The sequence below is a fragment of the Thamnophis elegans genome, chromosome 1, assembly GCF_009769535.1.
Source record: "Thamnophis elegans isolate rThaEle1 chromosome 1, rThaEle1.pri, whole genome shotgun sequence".
In the NCBI taxonomy this organism is placed as follows: Eukaryota; Metazoa; Chordata; class Lepidosauria; order Squamata; family Colubridae; genus Thamnophis; species Thamnophis elegans.
Window position 1 is genome coordinate 173,309,118 of NC_045541.1, and position 19,778 is coordinate 173,328,895.

The 19,778-nt window shown below is 43.7% G+C and overlaps 1 protein-coding gene across 1 annotated transcript in view; it reads left to right on the plus strand.

Moving 5' to 3' along the window:
* The first annotated feature begins 929 nt into the window (after positions 1-929).
* The window catches only part of COMP (cartilage oligomeric matrix protein), a 52,521-nt gene continuing 33,672 nt past the window's right edge, over positions 930-19,778 (plus strand). Inside the window, exons 1-3 of the mRNA XM_032214364.1 lie at positions 930-1,005; positions 9,828-9,913; positions 15,695-15,746. Coding sequence (XP_032070255.1) covers positions 930-1,005; positions 9,828-9,913; positions 15,695-15,746 — 214 coding nt within the window. The remainder of the gene's footprint in view (positions 1,006-9,827; positions 9,914-15,694; positions 15,747-19,778) is intronic.

Genomic DNA, 19,778 nt, shown 5'->3' on the forward strand with positions numbered 1-19,778 from the left:
TTGGGTATGCCCAGTTTAATGAAAAGAAGAACTAGGAGTGACATGATACAGTTTTCCAATATTTGAAGGGCTGCCACAAGGAAGAGGGAGTCAGCCTATTCTCCAAAGCACCTGAAGGCAGGACAAGAAGCAATGGGTGGAAACTAATCAAGGAGAGAAGCAACCTAGAACTGAGGAGAAATTTCCTTGAGTTAGAACAATTAATCAGTGGAACAACTTGCCTCCAGAAGTTGTGGATACTTTTAACACTGAAGATTTTCAAGAAGAGATTGGCTAACTATTTGTCTGAAATGGGTATAGGGTTTCCTGCCTGAGCAGAGGGTTGGACTAGAAGGCCTCCAAGGTCCCTTCCAACTTTGTTATTCTGTTCTGTTCAGCCCATCCTGAAAAAAGCAGATGAAGAACAGAGAGCGAGTGAGGTTATTTGGGGAGGAAAATACTGCAGATTGTCCTGAGGGTTGCTATGGAAGAAAAACTTCATTATATATTTTTAAAAAACCCTGCCGTAATTCAGAAAGAGTTTTTCTTGATGTCTGTCTGGAATTCAATTGCAACGGCATACATCACTCCCCCCCTTTCCCTCTTCCCTGTACATCCACAGCGTAATCAATGCAGGCCGTTTTCCTTAATGCTTTTCTCATTCTGTTTATTTTTCTAACAAATTCTCTGTCTCTCTTTTTCTACCCCCCCCCCCCAAAAAAAACCCCCCAAGAGCCAGAAATGACGTCTCCTACATCAGAAGGGAGAAAACTTAAGTTGAGCGGAATGCGGCTTCATAAATAACAAACCACAAAACCCTTGACGGGGGCAGCAGAGGTGAACTATTCAGGTTTACTAATTCCAAATCTTTTTTTTTAAAGCGCAAGGGGGGGGGGAGAGAATATTTAAAAAGGTACAGGGGCCACCCTTAAGTTTCATAAGCTCTGAAAATGAGGGACATCGGAGTTTTTCTTTCCCTGCTGGCCTTCGTCTCTTATACATCAGGTCAAATGCCTGGTGGGAGAGGTAAGTAGAATTCAGTTGTAGAACATAGAATTGGAAGTGCTGGAAAGGGACAATGGAGGTCTTCTAGTCCAACCCCCTGTTAAGTAAGTCTAGCTCTTATCAAAGAGAAGGGATTAGGGTACTTGAGAGATTGTCACAGACAAGAGGGGATCAAATTATTGTGCACAGCAGATGACAAGTCGAGAAACAATGGATTGAAATGTTCAATAACTACTCGGATTAACAATGGAAAACTATTTCTGGAGTTGAATATGCCACACTATAAGTATTGTATACTCTATGGATGATTAATATTAGCGGTAACTTGAACTCATAATGCTCAATGATAACGATGCATTTAGTTATGTTTGATGGATAACCAGTGGTCTTATTTTTAATTGTAAAAACTGAGGCACAAAAGTTTGTAACCAAACAACATGCTTGACGAAATTGAGGAAAGTTTTTTGTACGTGTTGTTTTGTTTTTGTTTTTAAAAAAAATAAAAAATAAAATATTTAAAAAAAAAAGAAATAATGGGAAGAGGTTTGTTAATTAGAATCCAGCCTGGGATTTTTTTTTTTTTTTTTGACAGTGATGACAATTAATCAATCGAACAGTTTGCTTCCTGGAGTTTTGTGTGTTCCATCACGGGAGACTTTCAAAAATAGACTGGACCAACATTTGATCAGGATGGCAAGGAGTTGGACTAGAAGATCTTCCAGGTCCCTTCCAGGGCTTAGTTTTAGAAAACAATTTCAAATTTCCAGGCTATAAATCTGTCCTTTCTGGTGGTTGGTCTTTTTTCCCCTTCTATTTGCTTGTTTAATAAGAAAATTTAATAAGAAAATTCTGCTGCTGTTTTATTGATTTGGAGTTTTACAGACATGCTTTAAGCTGGCAAGTAAATATATTTAAAGCAGTACACTGTAGCTTCTCTCCCTGATATCTAAGTTTATGATTTGGCTCTTCAAAGTGTGGCAGAAGCGTTATGCTGTGTTCTGAAGTTAAACTTTTGAGTTTTCAATCATGTACTTTTGTTATACTTTATGGCCACACAATATTTAATTGTATATACCTAATGAACAACTTATGTGTTACAATGTAAGTATCGTTAATGATTATATACAACTACATAGTCTAACAATTTTTTTCTCTCTTTACAATTCACATGCCTACAAAAATTTAGGAAATTAATCTAGATTTGGGCAGAAATAAGAATTGAATGGAATTTAGAAATGGAAAGCAGAGAAAAAAGATTGTTCCTATTTTCCTTATCTTATTCCATGGACCATGGAACCCCCTGCTACAAGATTTGGTGGTCATGTTTCTTGGAAATTGAGAAAAGCGGAAAGGTTGGATGCTCAATGGATAACAGCTGCCTGCGAACTGCCGTCTTCACACAACCAGGCAAACTATTGATGTAGTAGTCAGATTAGCAGAGTTGGAAGGGACCTTGTGGGTCATCTAGTCCAACCCCTTGCTCAAGGCAAAGACCTTATACCATCCTGATCAGGTTGTACATGTTAGTCCTTGTCTTAGGACCACAATTGGAGTCAGAATTTCCGTTGCTAAGCAAGGTGGTTGCTACATGAGCCACACCCAGTTTTATGGCATTTTCTGCCACAGCTGTGGAGCAAATCCCTGGAGTTGTTAAGTGAATCATGCAGTCATTAAGAGAATCCGGCTTCCCCCATTGACTTTGCTGGCCGGAAGCCGGCAGGGAAGGTCGCAAATGGCGACCACAACTGTCGTAAGTGCATGCCAGTTGCCAAGCAACCTGGATTTTGGTCACATGACCCTGGAGAGGCTGTGATGGTTCTACGTGCAAGGACCTGGCCATAAGTCACTTTCTTCAGTGCCGTTGTAACTTTGAACAGTCGCTAAACAAATGATTGTAAGGTGAGGACTATCTATAGAATGTTTCTCAACCTTAGGAACTTTAAGAGGTGTGGACTTCAACTCTCAGAAGCCGTCTGGAGTGTCCATGGAGATTCTCAGTCATCTATACAATACAATACAAAAGCAGAGTTGGAAGGGACCTTGGAGGTCTTCTAGTCCAACCTCCTGCCTAGGCAGGAAACCCTATACCGTTCCAGACAAATGGCTATCCAACATCTTCTTAAAGACTTCCAGTGTTGGGGCATTCACAACTTCTGGAAGCAATTTGTTCCACTGATTAATTGTTCTGTCAGGAAATTTCTCCTCAGTTCTAAGTTGCTTCTCTCCTTGATGAGTTTCCACCCATAGCTTCTTGTTCTGCCCTCAGGTGCCTTGGAGAATAGCTTGGCTCCCTCTTCTTTGTGGCAACCCCTGAGATATTGGAAGACTGCTATCATGTCTCCCCTAGTCCTTCTTTCTATTAAACTAGACATAATCAGTTCCTGCAACTGTTCTTCATATGTTTTAGCCTCCAGTCCCCTAATCATCTTTGTTGCTCTTCTCTGCACTCTCAATCTAGGTCATGGTTGTTCAAAGGTGCTTTTTCAACTGGACTTCCTGGTTTTTCTTCGAAGACATTTCGCTTCTCATCCAAGAAGCCAACTGAACTGAACTGAAGAAGCTTCTTGGATGAGGAATGAAACAACTTCTAGCAAAAGCAAAGTATAGTATAAATCTTTACTACGGTCAAAGGCCAGCAATACGTACACATTACTTTTTACAATATATTAAAAAGTACTGATATTAAAATATAATTAAAAAGTATTGACGTTAAAAGTGGATAATAACATATGTACATGTTTTCAAATTGTTCGGGCCACTCCCTGGTTTACATGGGTAAAAAGCCAATAAGTATGGGAGTAAATACAATGGTCCAGAAATTGTTAGAGATATGAAATAATTGGTACAAGATGACAACTATACTTCTGTAACCAATTTTTTTCTTGTGGACATTGCAGCAACACAGAATTTTGCCACTGCATACGTGGTAGCCGGGTTTGTGTCCTGGAGGAGAAAGCCTACAAAAAACTTGGCTGCCCTCCCTGGCAATCTTTCTAATAAGGGGAGAATATATGCAGACATACAAACTCTTTATAGCTCACAGTGTAATAGAACATGTGAGATATCTTCAACTGCTCCTTTACCACATATACAAACCTGTTCTGCTATTGGTGTTCTTTTTTTAAATAATTTAATTTACAAACATGTAAAATACACATACACGCAAAATTTAGACGTACACCACATTTACACAATACAATACGAACAGGAGCTTCCTGTTCTTTCTAATAGCAATTATCAATCGATACCGCTCACCTTATATTATTTCCCCTTCTATTGTATTTCATTTGGATTTCACCATTCTTAACCCTCTTATTTTACTCATAACTATTATTTTTTGAGTTTTGCTATATTCCTTCATTGATTCTTGTTTCTTTCCTCCATCCACCTATACCATTTATCCCGTATCTGGTAGAATTCTGATTCTTCTTTTCCCTGGATTTCTTTTGTTAGTTTGTCCATTTCAGCACAATCCATAACCTTTCTTATTATTTCATCTTCGCTTGGAATTAATTTGTTTTTCCATTTCTGGGCAAAGGCAATCCTTGCCGCTGTAATTATATGTAGTATTAAATACTGGATTTCTTTTTTGCATTTCGCAGGCATTATTCCTAATAAAAGAAAAACTTCAGGTTTCCATTCTATTTTAACCCCTGTTATTGCCTCCAGCCAATTTTTGATCCTTTTCCAAAAATTGTTAGCCTCCTCACAGGTCCACCATAAATGGTAATATGTTCCGTGTATTGATTCGCATTTCCAACATTTTGGGGAGGTATTTGTTAAGATTTTAGCTAACCTTGTTGGTGCCAGGTGCTATTGGTGTTCTCTTATACCTGCCCTGGAGGAGTGCTGAAGGAAGAATGTTAAATCTGGCTCTGAAGAAAGCTATTCTTTGTTTTGGGAAGATCAGGTCATTTAGATATCTTTTTTTTTCTCCGTAAATGTGTTTTTATTTTCCATTTTCATTTCGTACAGTCACATATATACTGTGCATAACCGGGGCCATATAACATTAAACAATAAACATAGCCATTCCTCTTGTCAACAGTACCCCCAAAAATAGAAACCCAATGTACCTCTTCAACCCTCCATACACCCTTTCTTTCTCCCCCCTCCAACTTTCCATCTTCCCTCCAACATTCCCCTCTACCCTACTTCCCCTCCCCCTCTACCACTCCTCTCTCCCAGTACACTCCCTCCCTTCCTTCTCACCCTCCCTCCCATCCTCTCTCCCACCCTCTCTACCCCTCTTTCTTCTGGGAGGTCATTTAGATATCTTGACGATTCCCACACTCCCTGTTTGATTCTGTCCCTACTGTGGAGAGGCACAGCAAAATCAAAGTCTCATTGCCTTTTGAAAAAGCATCTTTGGGATTACTCAGCTAGGTAACATCATCAATGCTAGAAGGGCTAATGGGTTGGGGGCTTTTTTTGTGGGTTGGGGTGTCACAAGTTACAGAAACACTTCAAAATCAGCTGAAGACACTTCTTGGATGAGAAGCGAAACAACTTCAAAGAAAAAGCAGAAAGTCTGGTAGCCTCTTGAGAAAAGCACCTTTGGGATGTACCTCTTCAAGTTCCCAAGCTGAGAAACGCTGGTTTAGTAAACGCAACGCGCCATTACAGTGTCCATTTTTGCCTATTGCTAACTTGAGTTTCTTCAGACGTTAGTTCGTATGCAGGCACAAACCAGTGGTGGGATTCAGCCGGTTCATACCTATTCGGGAGAACCGGTTGTTAGCTTTCTAAGCAGTTCGGAGAACCGGTTGTTGGAAGAAATCTCCTTTTGTTTTTTCCCCACTTTCCAGGGCTAATCCTGTAAGGAAGGCAGGAAGGAAACATTCTGGTGTTGTTTCTAGCCTAATCTTTATTGCCCTATTTACAGAAACTGCCTCTCCAGTTCATCCTTATTACATTGTAACAGCTAAGGCGAAGCGCCCATTGACGTGAGTGACGTTGAGTTGGCCACACCCACCCAGTCACATGACCACCGACCCCCTCCTACCCAGCTGGTCATTAGGGCAGAGAACTGGTTGTTAAATTATTTGAATCCCACCACTGGGACAAACCCAGACAAAGTGGGTTAGATCAGAACCAAATGAAACGTCTTCTGCAAATAAAAATCCTGTTTAAAAAAAAATATTGACTCATTCTAAGGATGCTTTTCAATATCAGATCTAATTTATTCCCGAAAAAAAAAGGGGCCCGAGTGTCCATGGGCCAGTCTTTCTGGATTACATGTATACCGCATGTTCCTGAATTAATCCATTTTCTGCAGTTGCAAGCTAAATAACCATATTATTGTCTCTTCACAGCAGTGTAAACACAACCCGTCCTTTAGCTGGCATTGGCCTTCATACGCATTCAGCTCTTCTCATACAACCAAATGTATCAGTGTAGTTTGTGTGAGGATCCAGGCAGTGTGAGGTCTTTTGTAATTACCAATGGAAATTTTGTCAGTGTGCACAGTTTCTAATATTTTCTAAATTTTGTCATGGCACCCCGTGCGCCGATAAACCCTGTGACCACTATGGCTATTTTACGCCATAATCTTTCAGTTTTGATTTTCAGATCTAACTTTGCGATCTTCTCTAATTCTTTATGTTCTCTTCTACCATCTCCTGCTAATGCCACATTAATTATCCACACTTTTTTCCTTTCAACCGCAGTTAAATCTGTTGGGTTCTGAGATCAAACATTTTACCAGATGTTTGGACTGGATTTGGCATTTTTGTCCACTTTTTGAGTCCTTCCCAAGGACCTGGGATAGGCAGAAGTTGTTGTTTGATGATGTCAAAGGTATCACCTCAGGATGTAAAACTGTTGCAAGTTGTTATTTGAACCAAAGGACCAAAAGAGTGGGGAACCTGAATACTTTTAGTCCTGCATGTAAATGCAGTAACCAGCTTGTTAACTTTCTTAATAGCTTTGGGGGAGTTTACAGCCACCCTCACAGGGTTCTTGTGGGAATAAAATTAGAATCTGCCCTGTGTCCACAGCAGTACCATATTTTTCAGACTATAAGACGCACCTTCCCCCCCAAAAAAGGGTGAAAATCTGGGTGCATCTTATACATTGGATACAGCATTTTTGGCCTCCCAAAACCCTGCCCCCTTCACAAAAATGGACGTGCATAGGCTCTAAGAGGCCTGCAAAGTGGTCCTGGGGTCTGGGAGGGCAAAAACGAGCGAAATATGGGCCATTTTTTGCTCATCCACCCCCCCCAGCCCCCAGGAGCACTTTGCAGGCCTCTCTCAAACTCTCTGCATGCCCCGTTTTCCACAAAAAATGAGGTGTGCAGAGGGTTTGGGCCATCTACAGAGTGCAAAAAATATATTTTTTAATTTACCTCTTCAAAATCTTGGTGCGTCTTATACTCCGATGCGTCCTATACTCTGAAAAATACGGTATTTTGCTTTCAGAGAAATGACAGGATATAAATACCTTACTGGAGCCACATCATCACTTCCTTGTAACCTGCAAGACAGGGGTGAAATGCTACCGGTTCGGATCGGTTCGCCCGGACCGGTAGTAAACATGCTACCCGTTCACCCGAACCGGTAGAAACAAAAATGCTACCAGTTCGGACGAACTGGTTTTTCCGACAATCAGCTGTGATGCGCTATTTATATTAGCCAGAAAGCAGGATTTCCTGCTTTCTAGCTAATCTAAATCGCGTGGCACAGTAGATCCCCCCCCCTCGCTGTTCGCTTACCTTTGTAGGCGTGCTCTGCGCATGCATGGACAGTCCTGCACATGCTTGGAGGTGGCCAGTAGCAAAGGTAAGTAGATTTCATCCCTGCTGGGAGAGACGCTCTGCATTTCTGAGGCTGAGAGAAACAGCTTTTTTCAGGAGCTTCAGAGCAGAAGAGCAAACATGCGTTTTACAGGGAGGTGTTTGTCTTAACAGGAACCCACATGTAAGAGAAAGATATTCCTGAGCCATTTTCTTTGCAAGCCAGGAGGCGCAAAGCTGCCAAACCTAACTAGGGCGAAATGGCTTTGATAGGACACGTAGTTGTGTGGTGTGCACACAGACCTGCCCTTCACACAGAATTGCAGGTAGGAACCACGCAACATCACTGAGTGGAGAGCATTTCAAAAAGGATATCATTGTGGCACCAGAAAAGAGGCAGAAGAACTAAAACGACGGCAAGATGACAGCTGACTTGCTGATCCAGTGGTTAAGGCACCAGGCTAGAAACCAGGAGACTGTGAATTCTAGTCCCATCTTAAGCCTGGGTGACTTTGAAATGGCTTTGAAAGAGATGATATATAGCTAGATAGAGATCAATTGAAGGTTAATTATGTGTGGACTTCAGCTCCCAGAATTTCCCAGCCAGCCATGGGAATTGAAGTCCACACATCTTCACTACTACTACTACTACTACTACTACTACTACTACTACTACTACTACTAATAATAATAATAATAATAATAAAAAAATACCAGGACTTAAAAATCGAAATTCAACGACTATGGCACAAACCAGCAGTGATAATTCCAGTGGTAATTGGCACACTGGGTGCTATTCCAAAAGCACTGGAATTACATTTAAAACAGTTAAAACTTGACAAAAATCACCATCAGTCAAATGCAAAAAGCCGCACTGCTTGGATCTGCACGCATATTACGAAAATACATTACGACATCCTAGGTCTCTGGGTGGGGCCCGACTAGTAATCAATGCCAAATCCGGCGAAACAACTGGCCGCTGTGATACAATTCTATAATTGAATTGAATTGAATTTGAATTTATTATATTTCTATGCCGCCCTTTTCCCCAAGGGGACTCAGGGCGGCTCACAATCCAAGTCAAGGGGGGGGGGGGTGTACAAATATGGAATAAAAAAGACGAACAAAACAATACACAATTTAAAAGCACACAACAACCATACCATTCGAGGGGGGACAAAAGCTCATTAGCCCCAGGCCTGCCAGAACAGCCAGGTTTTAAGGGCTTTGTGGAAGGCCTGGAGGGTGGTGAGAGTTCGAATCTCATGGGGAGCTCGTTCCAGAGGGCCGGAGCAGCTACAGAGAAGGCCCTCCTCCGGGTGGTCGCCAGTCGGCACTGGGCAGCGGATGGAATTCGGAGGAGGCCTAATCTGTGGGATCTAATCAGTCTATTGGAGGTGATTGGCAGCAGGCGGTCTCTCAAGTACTAATAATAACAACAACAATAATAGTAATTTTGCAAACCTTGGGCAAATATGGATATTTTCCCAATCCCTTTTAGATCTTCTACTCCCTTCAAGAAGAAAATATAGGAAGCAGAGATTTTTAACATTTTACAGGTTGTCCTTCTTTATATAGCAACTGCCTGAAGTTACAACAGCACTGAAAAAAGTGACTTACAACCAGATCTCGCACTTACGACCATAGCAGAATCCTCTGAGTCACATGATCAAAAGTTGGCTCTTCCTAGCCAGCTTCTGACCAACAAAGTCAGTGGGAGGAGCTGGATTCGCTTAAGGACGGCACACGATTCTCTTAACAACTGCAGTGGTTCATTTAACAACCATGGCAAAAAGGTTGTAAAGTTGGATGTGACTCACTTAACAACCACCTTGCAAGGCAATGGGAATTCTGGCCCCAGTTATGATCATAAATCAAAGAACACCTGTAAATCAAGTCCCGCTTTTGAGGCAGGAGCTCAGAGGGGAAAAATCCATGCTGTGAAATTTCAGTCTTCCTCAACCGGTGCCCACATTGGTTGCAATAGATAAAATTCCACCCCTCAGGCTATGAAAATATGCAGAAATGAGGTGGGAAGTCTCCAGAAGAGCCACGTAGCTCCTCATAGCTGCTTTTTAACCCATTTAGCGTTTCTCTTCTGGTCTAGGAGGCGACCTCTCGCCCCAAATGCTAACGGAGATGAAGGAAACGAACAAGGCACTGAGAGAAATCAGAGAACTGCTAAAACAGCAGGTAAGAAGGAAAAAGACGAGTCTTTCCTTTGCGAGTACCTTCATTTTTCTCTGCAACGGAAGCCAAACAAAGACCTGGTGTGTTTTTAAATTAACCCCCTCCTCTAAACTGACTTGCTGGGAGTTCACTTAGGGAAAATATTACAGCAGCTACATATACAAAGCATTGCACGTGGGTTGAAATGAGTAGCTTGCAGGTTTCGCATGACAGAAGGAACAACCAACACGTTAATGAGATAATTCAATATAATACAATAGCAGAGTTGGAAGGGACCTTGGAGGTCTTCTAGTCCAACCCCCTGCCTAGGCAGGAAACTCTATACCGTTTCAGACAAATGGCTATCCAACATTTTCTTAAAGATTTCCAGTGTTGGAGCATTCACAACTTCTGGAGTCAATTTGTTCCACTGATTAATTGTTCTGTCAGGAAATTTCTCCTCAGTTCTAAGTTGCTTCTCTCCTTGATTAGTTTCCACCCATTGCTTCTTGTTCTACCTTCAGGTGCTTTGGAGAATAGCTTGACTCCCTCTTCTTTGTGGCAACCCCTGAGATATTGGAGCATTGCTATCATGTCTCCCCAAGTCCTTCTTTTCATTAAAATAATTCATTAAATTCACATGTCACTATGCTACGAGAAGAAAACTTTAGCCCAAACCCAGCCTTTTTTCAACTTTGGCTGCTTTAAACATTGTGGACTCCAATTCCCAGAATTCCCCAGGTGGGGAATTCTGGGAATTGAAGTCCAGACCGTTTAAAGTAGCCAAGGTTGAGAAACACTGCTCTAAGCACATGGAGCAATTTTTCCAAATGCAAAAAAGCTTCATTTAAGGATTTAATCCTTGGCTCAGACCTTTTTGGGGACCAAGAAGGTTGAATAAATTCTGGTCCTTTGGGGAGGTTTGTGCTTCAGGGTAAGGATGGCACCAGAGAGATTAAAAAAAAAAACACAAGATGGCGGCCCCAACCATGTGACTGAAGCCCCGCCCCCTTTAGATGTGCCTTGTGGCAGATATTAAAAAGGGGGTTCATTGAATGATTGAACTGCCATCTTGACTTTTTTGACCCCTCCCTGCAGACATCCTTGCATGGCCCAGAAAATGGGCTAATACTAAGCAAAGGAGTTTACACAGAGTGGCAATTTCACTCAGTGGTCCTCATTGTTAGGTAAGCTCCCTGTTGGGAGAGCGAGTGCATTCAGAGAAGCGTTGTGAGAGTTGTGTTGGAGAACACACAAAGCAGCATACAGAGACACTGCAGTTTCAATAGGCTTTTACTTTTGTGGAAATAGAGGTATCTGAGTCCATCAAACAGTCCAAGTCATACATGGATAAGACAGTCAGTCATCAATGTCTTTCAGTTAAGGGATAATCCAAATGACATAGTCCAGTATCATATAAACAGTCCAGTACTCAAAGTTGCTAGCAGTTGCAAAACTTACAATAGCTCACGGCACTTTCTAACAGCCAGCTTCCAAAAACACTCAGATCAGATCACCCCAGCATCTAATAAACAGAGAACTAACAGTCATTCTGGCTCCCTCTTATGGCCAATTGAGGAAAAACAGCAACCAATCACATTTTACAGTATGATTTGTTACATGATTTATATATTGCCAGCCCAACCGTTAGATTATATTCCTAACACTCATGCAAATCAAATGAAAGCCCCTGAATTTTTCCACAGAATAAAAGTAGTCCTTGACTTACAACCATTCATTTAGTGACCATTCGACGTCACGTCACTGAGTCCCCTCAGGGAAAAGGGCGGCCTATAAATTCCAAATAAATGGGGGAAAAAATGAAAATGAAAAAAAAGTGACTTTTTGCCTTTGTTTTCCACACGATGCTGCCGCTTCCCCATGATCATCAAAATTCAGACGCTTGGCAACTGACTCGTATTTATGATGGTTGCAGTTTTATGACCTCCTGACAAGTAAAAGTCAACGGGGAAGCCAGATTCACTTAACATTACAGCCGTGTTGTACGAATGAAACAACCGCAGTGATTCACTTAACAACTGTGGCAAGGAAGGTTGTAAAATGGGGCGCAATTCAGTTGACAACTGTCTCACTTAGCCACGGGAAATTTTGGGCTCAATTGTGATCATAAGTCAAGTTCAGAGTGCGGATAGGCATCCTTCTCTCAAGGCTATGCCATACCCAACTGCGATATAAGAGAACTAAAAGCTGAAAAAATCAAAAGCTTAGTTTCTGGGAAGATACAAAAGGTGTCTTTTGACAGTCCCTCCCTTGGGCTTCCAGAATCTGGCTAAAAAAAATAAAATAAAAAGTGAAGTTTCTTAGCCCTATATACTAAGTGGAACCTCCACAGGCAGGAGCAGTTTACCTTTGGCAATGAAAATTCCGAGGCGGACAACTTCCGGCCTTCGTGCCCTACTCATAGATTTGCCCGAAGGACTCAGATGGCCGCTTCTGACCTTTTCTGGTCCTGCTGCGCCTGCCTGCCTCTTATGCAACGCCACATTCCTCTTTTTCTCCCGCTCTTGGCTGTGGCCTTTGCCTACCAGCTAACTGGAAAAACAGACGGGCAGACCCTGGTGCCAGGACAAACTCTCGGCAGCAGCACAAGAGCTGTGGGAGGGGATGGATGTGGGGAGGTGGCTGCCCTTTTGGCTTTCCACTCTTGCTTTGTCCTACATAAAATCTGCAGCAGTCCCGGGTAGCAGTTGGGGGAGAATTCCAGAGGCAGCGCTGGATACTGGGGAGATCTTGTCTAGTAGTCACCCACACATACTGCAATTCCCAGCACCCAGGCCATTTCTGTCAGCCTACTCGATGAACGGATTCAACTTTAAGACACGTGGACTTCAACTTCCAGAATTCCCCAGCTAGCACGCTGGCTGAGGAATTCTGGAACTTGAAGCCCATATATCTTTTTAACGTTGAGATCGAGAAACACTGTGAAGTTTAGAGTCATCTTAATCTAGGACGGTAGAGCCTCCAAGCACAGGAACAGACTACCCTGAGGTTGGGAGGATTTCTGTAGATAGCCGAATGTTGAACCAGCTGGACTTTCATCAAGATCCAACAAGGCAGTTCTTTATCCCCGTCCCATCCCACCCTGCTTTTTCCATTGAGGATGACGATGTTATTCATTCAGTCGTGTCGGACTCTTGGCAATTCTGTAGATCAGGCCCCTCGGCATCTTCTGATCTTTTTCCATTACACAATTTCATTTGCTGCTTTTCCATGGAAGGAAACTCACATGCAATTCCCATCTTTCCTTCTAGCTATATGCGTTCTGTAATCTCCTGTCTTAAAAAAAAAAAAAAAAAAACCCATATTTTTCGGAGTATAAGACGCCGTATTTTTCAGAGTATAAGATGCACCTTTTTTCCTCTAAAAAGAGGCTGAAAATCTGGGTGCATCTTATACCCTGAATACAGCAATTTTTTGCCTCCCAAAGCCCCGCCCCTTCACAAAAATGGCTGTGCATAGCTTATAGGAGGATTTCAGAGAGCTCCTGGGGGCTGGGGAGGTCAGAAATGAGCAGAAAATGTGCCGGTTTCCCCCCCAGCCCCCAGCAGCACTCTATAAGCCTCCATAAGGCTATGCATGCAATTTTTTTGCAAAAATGGGCCATTTTTTGCTCGTTTTTGGCCCCCTCTACCTACCTACCTACCTACCTACTATCTCTCTCCCTACCACCTACTGTATTTCTCTCTCTCTCTCCCTCTATCTATCTATCTATCTATCTATCTATCTATCTATCTATCTATCTATCTACCTACCTACCTACCTACCTACCTACCTACTTACCTACCTACCTACCTACTCTCTCTCTCCCTATCTACCTACTATAGTTCTCTCTCTTTCTCTCCCTCTTTATCACTCTATCTACCTACCTACTTTTTAAAAAATTTGCCTCATCAAAACCTTGGTGCATCTTATACTCTGGTGTGTCTTATACTCCGAAAAATACGGTAACTTTTTAACAAATGCATTGCCCTTTTTTGTCCTGGGAAACGACCAGGGGTGAGATTCATCCGGTTCGGACCGGTTTGTGCGAACCGGTAGTTCCAGCTATCAGTTGGCCCCCAGCCACCCATCCCTGCAGTAGTCTGTCCTGTATTCCCTTTGTTTGAAGCCCAGCTGATAGGCCTGGCAGAGCGGATTTTACTCACCGGGGCTGCAGTACAAAATAAGTTTTAGAACTGTTTTCAAATGCACTGCGCATGGGCGGAGCACACATTTGCTGTGCTCCACGAACTGGTAGTAACACCGGTTGAATCCCACCACTGGAAAGGATACGTCTGTCCTCTCCAGCCTCCCTACCGGGAGTGGGGCAAGAAAGCTAACTCAGTTCTCCTCTGTCCCTTTCTCCAACAACGTCTGGATTTGATTAAAGATCTGTGGGGGGGAACCCAAATTGTATGAGAAACGTTTACACATTTACTAGAGAGCTAACTGTCTGCACTTTCACCAGATGAGATGGATGCTCACAAAACCACCTTTGTTCCCCTGTATCCCTCAATCTTTCTTCAATTGAAGAAAGAGACCAGCCCAAGTCCTTGACTTATGACCTTTTAATGACTGTTCGAAGTTGCAACGGCAATGAAAATAGTGACTTATGACTAGTTTTCAGACTTATGACCTTTGCAACGTCCTCATGATCTCATGATTGTAATTCGGTGCTTGGCAGCTAGCATGTATTTATGACAGTTTGCGACAACAAACAAGGGAAATAATTATCAATTTGGGGTTAGAGCTGTGTTGTGGCCCAGCAGGAGCCGTTGGAGCTGCCGATGGACTCCGATAGCGAGGAACCCTATGAGTCTGCTATGAAAGATGTGGAGGACCCTGGGCAGGGTTCAGACTCAGAGCAGGGACCAGAGAGGCTGGTTGGCCACCTGGAAGCACCTGAGGCATGGAGCAGTGCGGAAGATCAAAGGGAGTTTGTCCCTGACACCAGGCAACGGAGGGCGGCAAAACGGAGGTAGCAGTTACGGAGACAGACTCATAAGTGATAATCAAGCCCAGGTGGTTGTGGTTTGGACCCTCCCAAGAGAGTATATAAGAAGAGACTTTGGGAGGAGTCATTTTACAGGACACAACCGTTCGTACTAATCTGGAGAGCTCCTTGTCTGGTCTGCCTTGTGTTCCTGTGTCTGTTGGAGTCTGGGTTGCTGCCAACGTCTTGCCAGTGAGTCATGTCTGGGCTTTCAGCCAATTATAATTGCTGTGAATAAAGAGTGGCAAACAGCTAAGCCTGTGTCTGCGTTCATTACCAGATGGAGGGGGGCCAGAACAGAGCTGGAAGATTGTTACCTGGTAGCTTGCAAGAGGAAACAGGAAATGTTAGTTTCTCTAAGCCACCTCTTTTCCAGGTGTTCATAAGAAATGCACGTTAATCACAGGACATTTCCCATCCAACATCTGACCAGGTCTAATCCTGCTTAAATGTTCCAAACCCTGCAATAGAAGAAAATATCTATAACTCAGAGCTGAACTTTGATGCTCTCTGAGCTCAGTATTTTGTTAGACATTTCATCACCCAACTAGGTAACATCACCAGAATGAGGGAGTGTGGGGTTTGTTTCTTGTTTATATACAGTAGCTTGGTGGGGTGTTGATTTTCTTCTGATGGTACCTTGATTAAAGTGTTATTTTCTGCTCGTCTTGGAATAACATTGGACAACAATCAAGCAGGATTAACACTAATTGTGGCGTGACAAACTTGGAAAAAACTTTCTTATTCTAAATAATACCAAGTTTTGCTGTTACTAAAGACTATGAACTTTTTCCGATTATGATTTTCCGCAGGTCAAAGAGATCACCTTTTTGAAGAACACAGTGATGGAGTGTGACGCCTGTGGTAAGTCCACTTGAAAAGCATTGTTGCTTTTAAAACCCATGTTTTGAGTTTTGTAAAAAAAAGAAAGAAAGAAATGAAAGGAGGAAGAAAGGTTATCTTGGCCCGGACCTCAGTCTTGAGCATTATCACTTGGATGTTTCCTGCAGGAATTAGATGACTGAGAACCAGAGCTATTAAAACACATTGAGCCAAGGTGGCGCAGTGGTTAAATGCAGCACTGCAGGCTACTGCTAGATCAGCAGGTCAGCGGTTCAAATCTCACCGGCTCAGGGTTGACTCAGCCTTCCATCCTTCCGAGGTGGGTAAAATGAGGACCCAGATTGTTGGGGGCAATATGCTGACTCTCTGTAAACCGCTTAGAGAGGCCTGAAAGGCCTATGAAGCGGTATATAAGTCTACTGCTATATTGCTACCATATTTTTCAGAGAAGATGCACCTTTTTCCCTCAAAAAAGAGGCTGAAAATCTGGTGCGTCTTATACACTTAATACAGCATTTTTGGCTTTCCGAAACCCTGCCCCCTTCACCAAAATGGCCGTGAATATCCTTTAGGAGGCTTCCAGAGAGCTTCTGGGGGCTGGGGAGGGCAGAAATGGGTGAAAAACGGACCGTTTTTTGCTCAATTTCCACCCCCAGCCCCCAGGAGTACTCTATAAGCTTCCTAAAGGCTATGCATGCAATATTTGTTTTAAAAAACTGGCCATTTTTTGCTCGATTGGGGGGGCACCCCCCCAGGAGCACTCTACAAGCCTCCTAAAGGATATTCATGCCTTTTTGGGGGGGAAAAACGGACCGTTTTGGGGAGGTTGCAGAGTGCAAAAACTTTTTTTTTTAAATTTGCCTCTTCAAAGCCTTGGTGCGTCTTATACTCCAAAAAAACACGGCAATAAAAGCTGGCAAAAGTTAAGGGAGGATGGATTCAGCAGCTAAGCCAGGTTTCAGATCAGAAACCTTTTTAATCACTTTTTCCCGAGTGAGATCTTGCACAGCTCTCTCAAACTTCACTTTGGTAGCACAATCGATGCTAGTGAAGTTAAATCAGTGATGGCAAACCTTTGCCGAAAAGGTTGAGTGGCAACGTTGCATGCGCGTTTATCAGAGCCACAGTCCTGAAAAGCCAAACTTCCGGGTTCTGGCGCGCATACGCACCTGATGTTCAGCTGGCTGGCGTGCATGCGCAGGCCGGTCGTCGGTAGTGCTGTGTACGCAAAAAGATCGTGTTCCAGAGAAGCCCAAATTCTGGTTTCTGGCCCGCATGCGCACCCAACAATCAGCTGACCAGCACACATACACATACTGGTTTTCGGCACTGCTGCGTGCGCGAAGAACAGCTGATCATTGCCAGAAACCCAGAAGACCAACAGGCAAGGCTGTGTGTGCCAGGCGACGTGGCTTCACATGCCACTTTGGGCACACGTGCCATTGGTTCACCATCACGGGTATAGGGCTTCCTGCCTGAGCAGGGCGTTGGATTAGAAGACCTCCAAGGTCCCTTCCAACTCTGTTATTCTGTTAGGAAGGAGTATTAGATATGTTCGCTGCTTTGAGTTATTTACAAAAATAATAAAGGCAGGTAGTGGTGGGTTCCGGATCCCATTCCAACCGGTACAGTTGGAATGGTCACGGTGTCACCCACATGGACGAATGCGGTGCGTGCACACGCATGGCGCATGTGCATGCATCGTACCTGCCTGCAATGCCTCCACAAGCCTCTGCTCAGCAGAGCATCGCATAGGCGCCGTATGTACCATGCGTGTGCGCGGAAGCGCCAAAGACTTAAAGGACAGGTAAGGAGCTCGGGCGGGCGGGTGGGCCCTCCGGAACACCATACCGGAACGCCGGAACCACGGCGTACATCCTGCAACCCACCACTGAAGGCGGGACATAAAATAATATAATAAAATAATACAATACAATACAATACAATACAATACAATACAATACAATACAAATAAACAAATAAAAAACTGACTTGCTTAGCAAAGGAAATTCTGGTCCCAACTGTGCTCATAGGCTGAAGATTACTGTACTTTCTTTAGACGTGTAAGAAATATATTCCAGCAGTACCTAAAATGATATTAAAAGATCTAAAATTATGTAAAACACATCTGCCTAGCAGGAGCTTGGCTTACAGAGGACTGGTGGTTCTTACATGCTGCTGTGCAAAACACAGCCATATGTGCCGTGGCTATGCGATAAATGGCATTTCATCTGTAAGCAGCATCTGGAACCAGGCTGGGTCTAAGTGAGCAGGATATTTGCTAATCGGAGGGAGGATCCTATTGGTTGTAATCTGCAGAAGACGAAGAAGAAACAGCAATCTGGTGAAAAGCAGCAGAGAATCCCCCCCCCCCCCGGCCCTCCTCCTTTGCAATTTCCTCCCTGCCAAAGATTGAGCCATTTCCATTTAGGATCACAATATTTGTCTCCCACTAATCAGCTGTGAATACAGGAGAAGGTGCCTTATACTCACTGATAAGATTAAATGGTTGAATAGGAAGGAATGAGCAAAAACCTCAAAAGTTACAGACATTCTTACTGCTAAGAATGGGTGCCTTTAAAGCAGGAGTGTCAAACTCAAGGCCCGGGGGTGCTTAGGTCTGGCCCGCAGGGCCGCTCTGGAAAGAGCAAAGGAACAGACCACTTCTGCCAACGAAAACGGAGCTTGTGAGGGCCACGGGTGGCCCTCCGGAACTCTATTTTCACTGGCAGAGGGTTGCAGGAGGCCATCGCAGCTGAAAACGGAGCTTAGGAGCCTGTTTTTGCTGGCAGAGCACTTGGGCTGCCACAGGCGCCCCTGAGACGTGTGACTTCGAGCTGGCCATGCCCCCCCCCCCACACTGAGGTCAAACACAACCCTGATGCAGGGGTGGGTTGCTGCTGGCATTACTGCTGGTTTGATGCGCGCAAAACTGCGCACGCTTTGCACATAAATAGATCTGCACATGCGCAAAACATTAAAAATGAAATTTGTGCAATGAAAATTGTTCTGCGCATGCGCAGAACCAAAAATCAAGATGGTGCTGCCGTATGAGAACTGGTTTGAGGGTGTGGCAAGCCTGGGTCGCTGCCGGTTCCAGTGAGCCAGGTCACCAAACCACTACCGGTTCGGCCGAACCGGTCCAAACTGGTAGGAGCCCACCACTGCTTTGATACAGCCCTCAATGAAATCGAGTTTGAAACTCCTGCTTTAAAGGCTGCCTGGTGGGGGTTTTGAGTTCAGGAGGTGTCAGAAAAGTCAAAATGTCAGCTACAGTGATGCAATCAAAGCCTGACTCCCTTTTTTAAAATATGCAATGAATGTGTGATAAGTTTGGGAGACGAGGAAGATACTACAGCCATGGATTTGATTTGATTTGATAAATTTATAGGCTGTCCAATCCCGAAGGACTCCGGGCGGCTTACAGAAAATACATTTTAAAAAAGTGAAGAGTTAAAAAAAAACAGAGGAAACAGATTAAAAGAAAAACCACATCATGCACCCATCGGGGCAGCCCCAGCCCTGCCAGAATAGCCAGGTTTTGATAGCCTTTCGGAAGGCCATGAGAGTGGGTAGGGTCCGGATCTCTGGGGGTAGTTCATTCCATAGGGTCGGAGCGGCTACAGAGAAGGCCCTCCCCGGGGGGCCGCCAGCCGACATTGTCTGGCTGATGGCACCTGGAGAAGGCCCACCCTGTGCGATCTTATCGACCGTTGGGAGATATGTGGCAGAAGACGGTCTCGCAGATGAAGACAGTCAAACAAGAGAAATCTCTGTCCATAGAAGGAATGCGGACCTAGTTTTCTGGAGAATAAAAGTTAAGGAGGGAAGAAATACTTTTAGACTTGCAAGGTTGCTAGAGATGGTAGAGTGAGTACATTTTTGTTTCTTCATTACTTGGAAGGGGAAGGAGAAGGGGGGGAAGGAGGAGGAGAAGGAAAGGGAGAAGAAAGGAGAAGGAGAAAGAAAGAAACAAAGAAAGAAAGAGAAAGAGAAGGAGGAATGAAAGGGTCTGGCTAACTATGCAAGCAATCACAACAATAATAATAATGG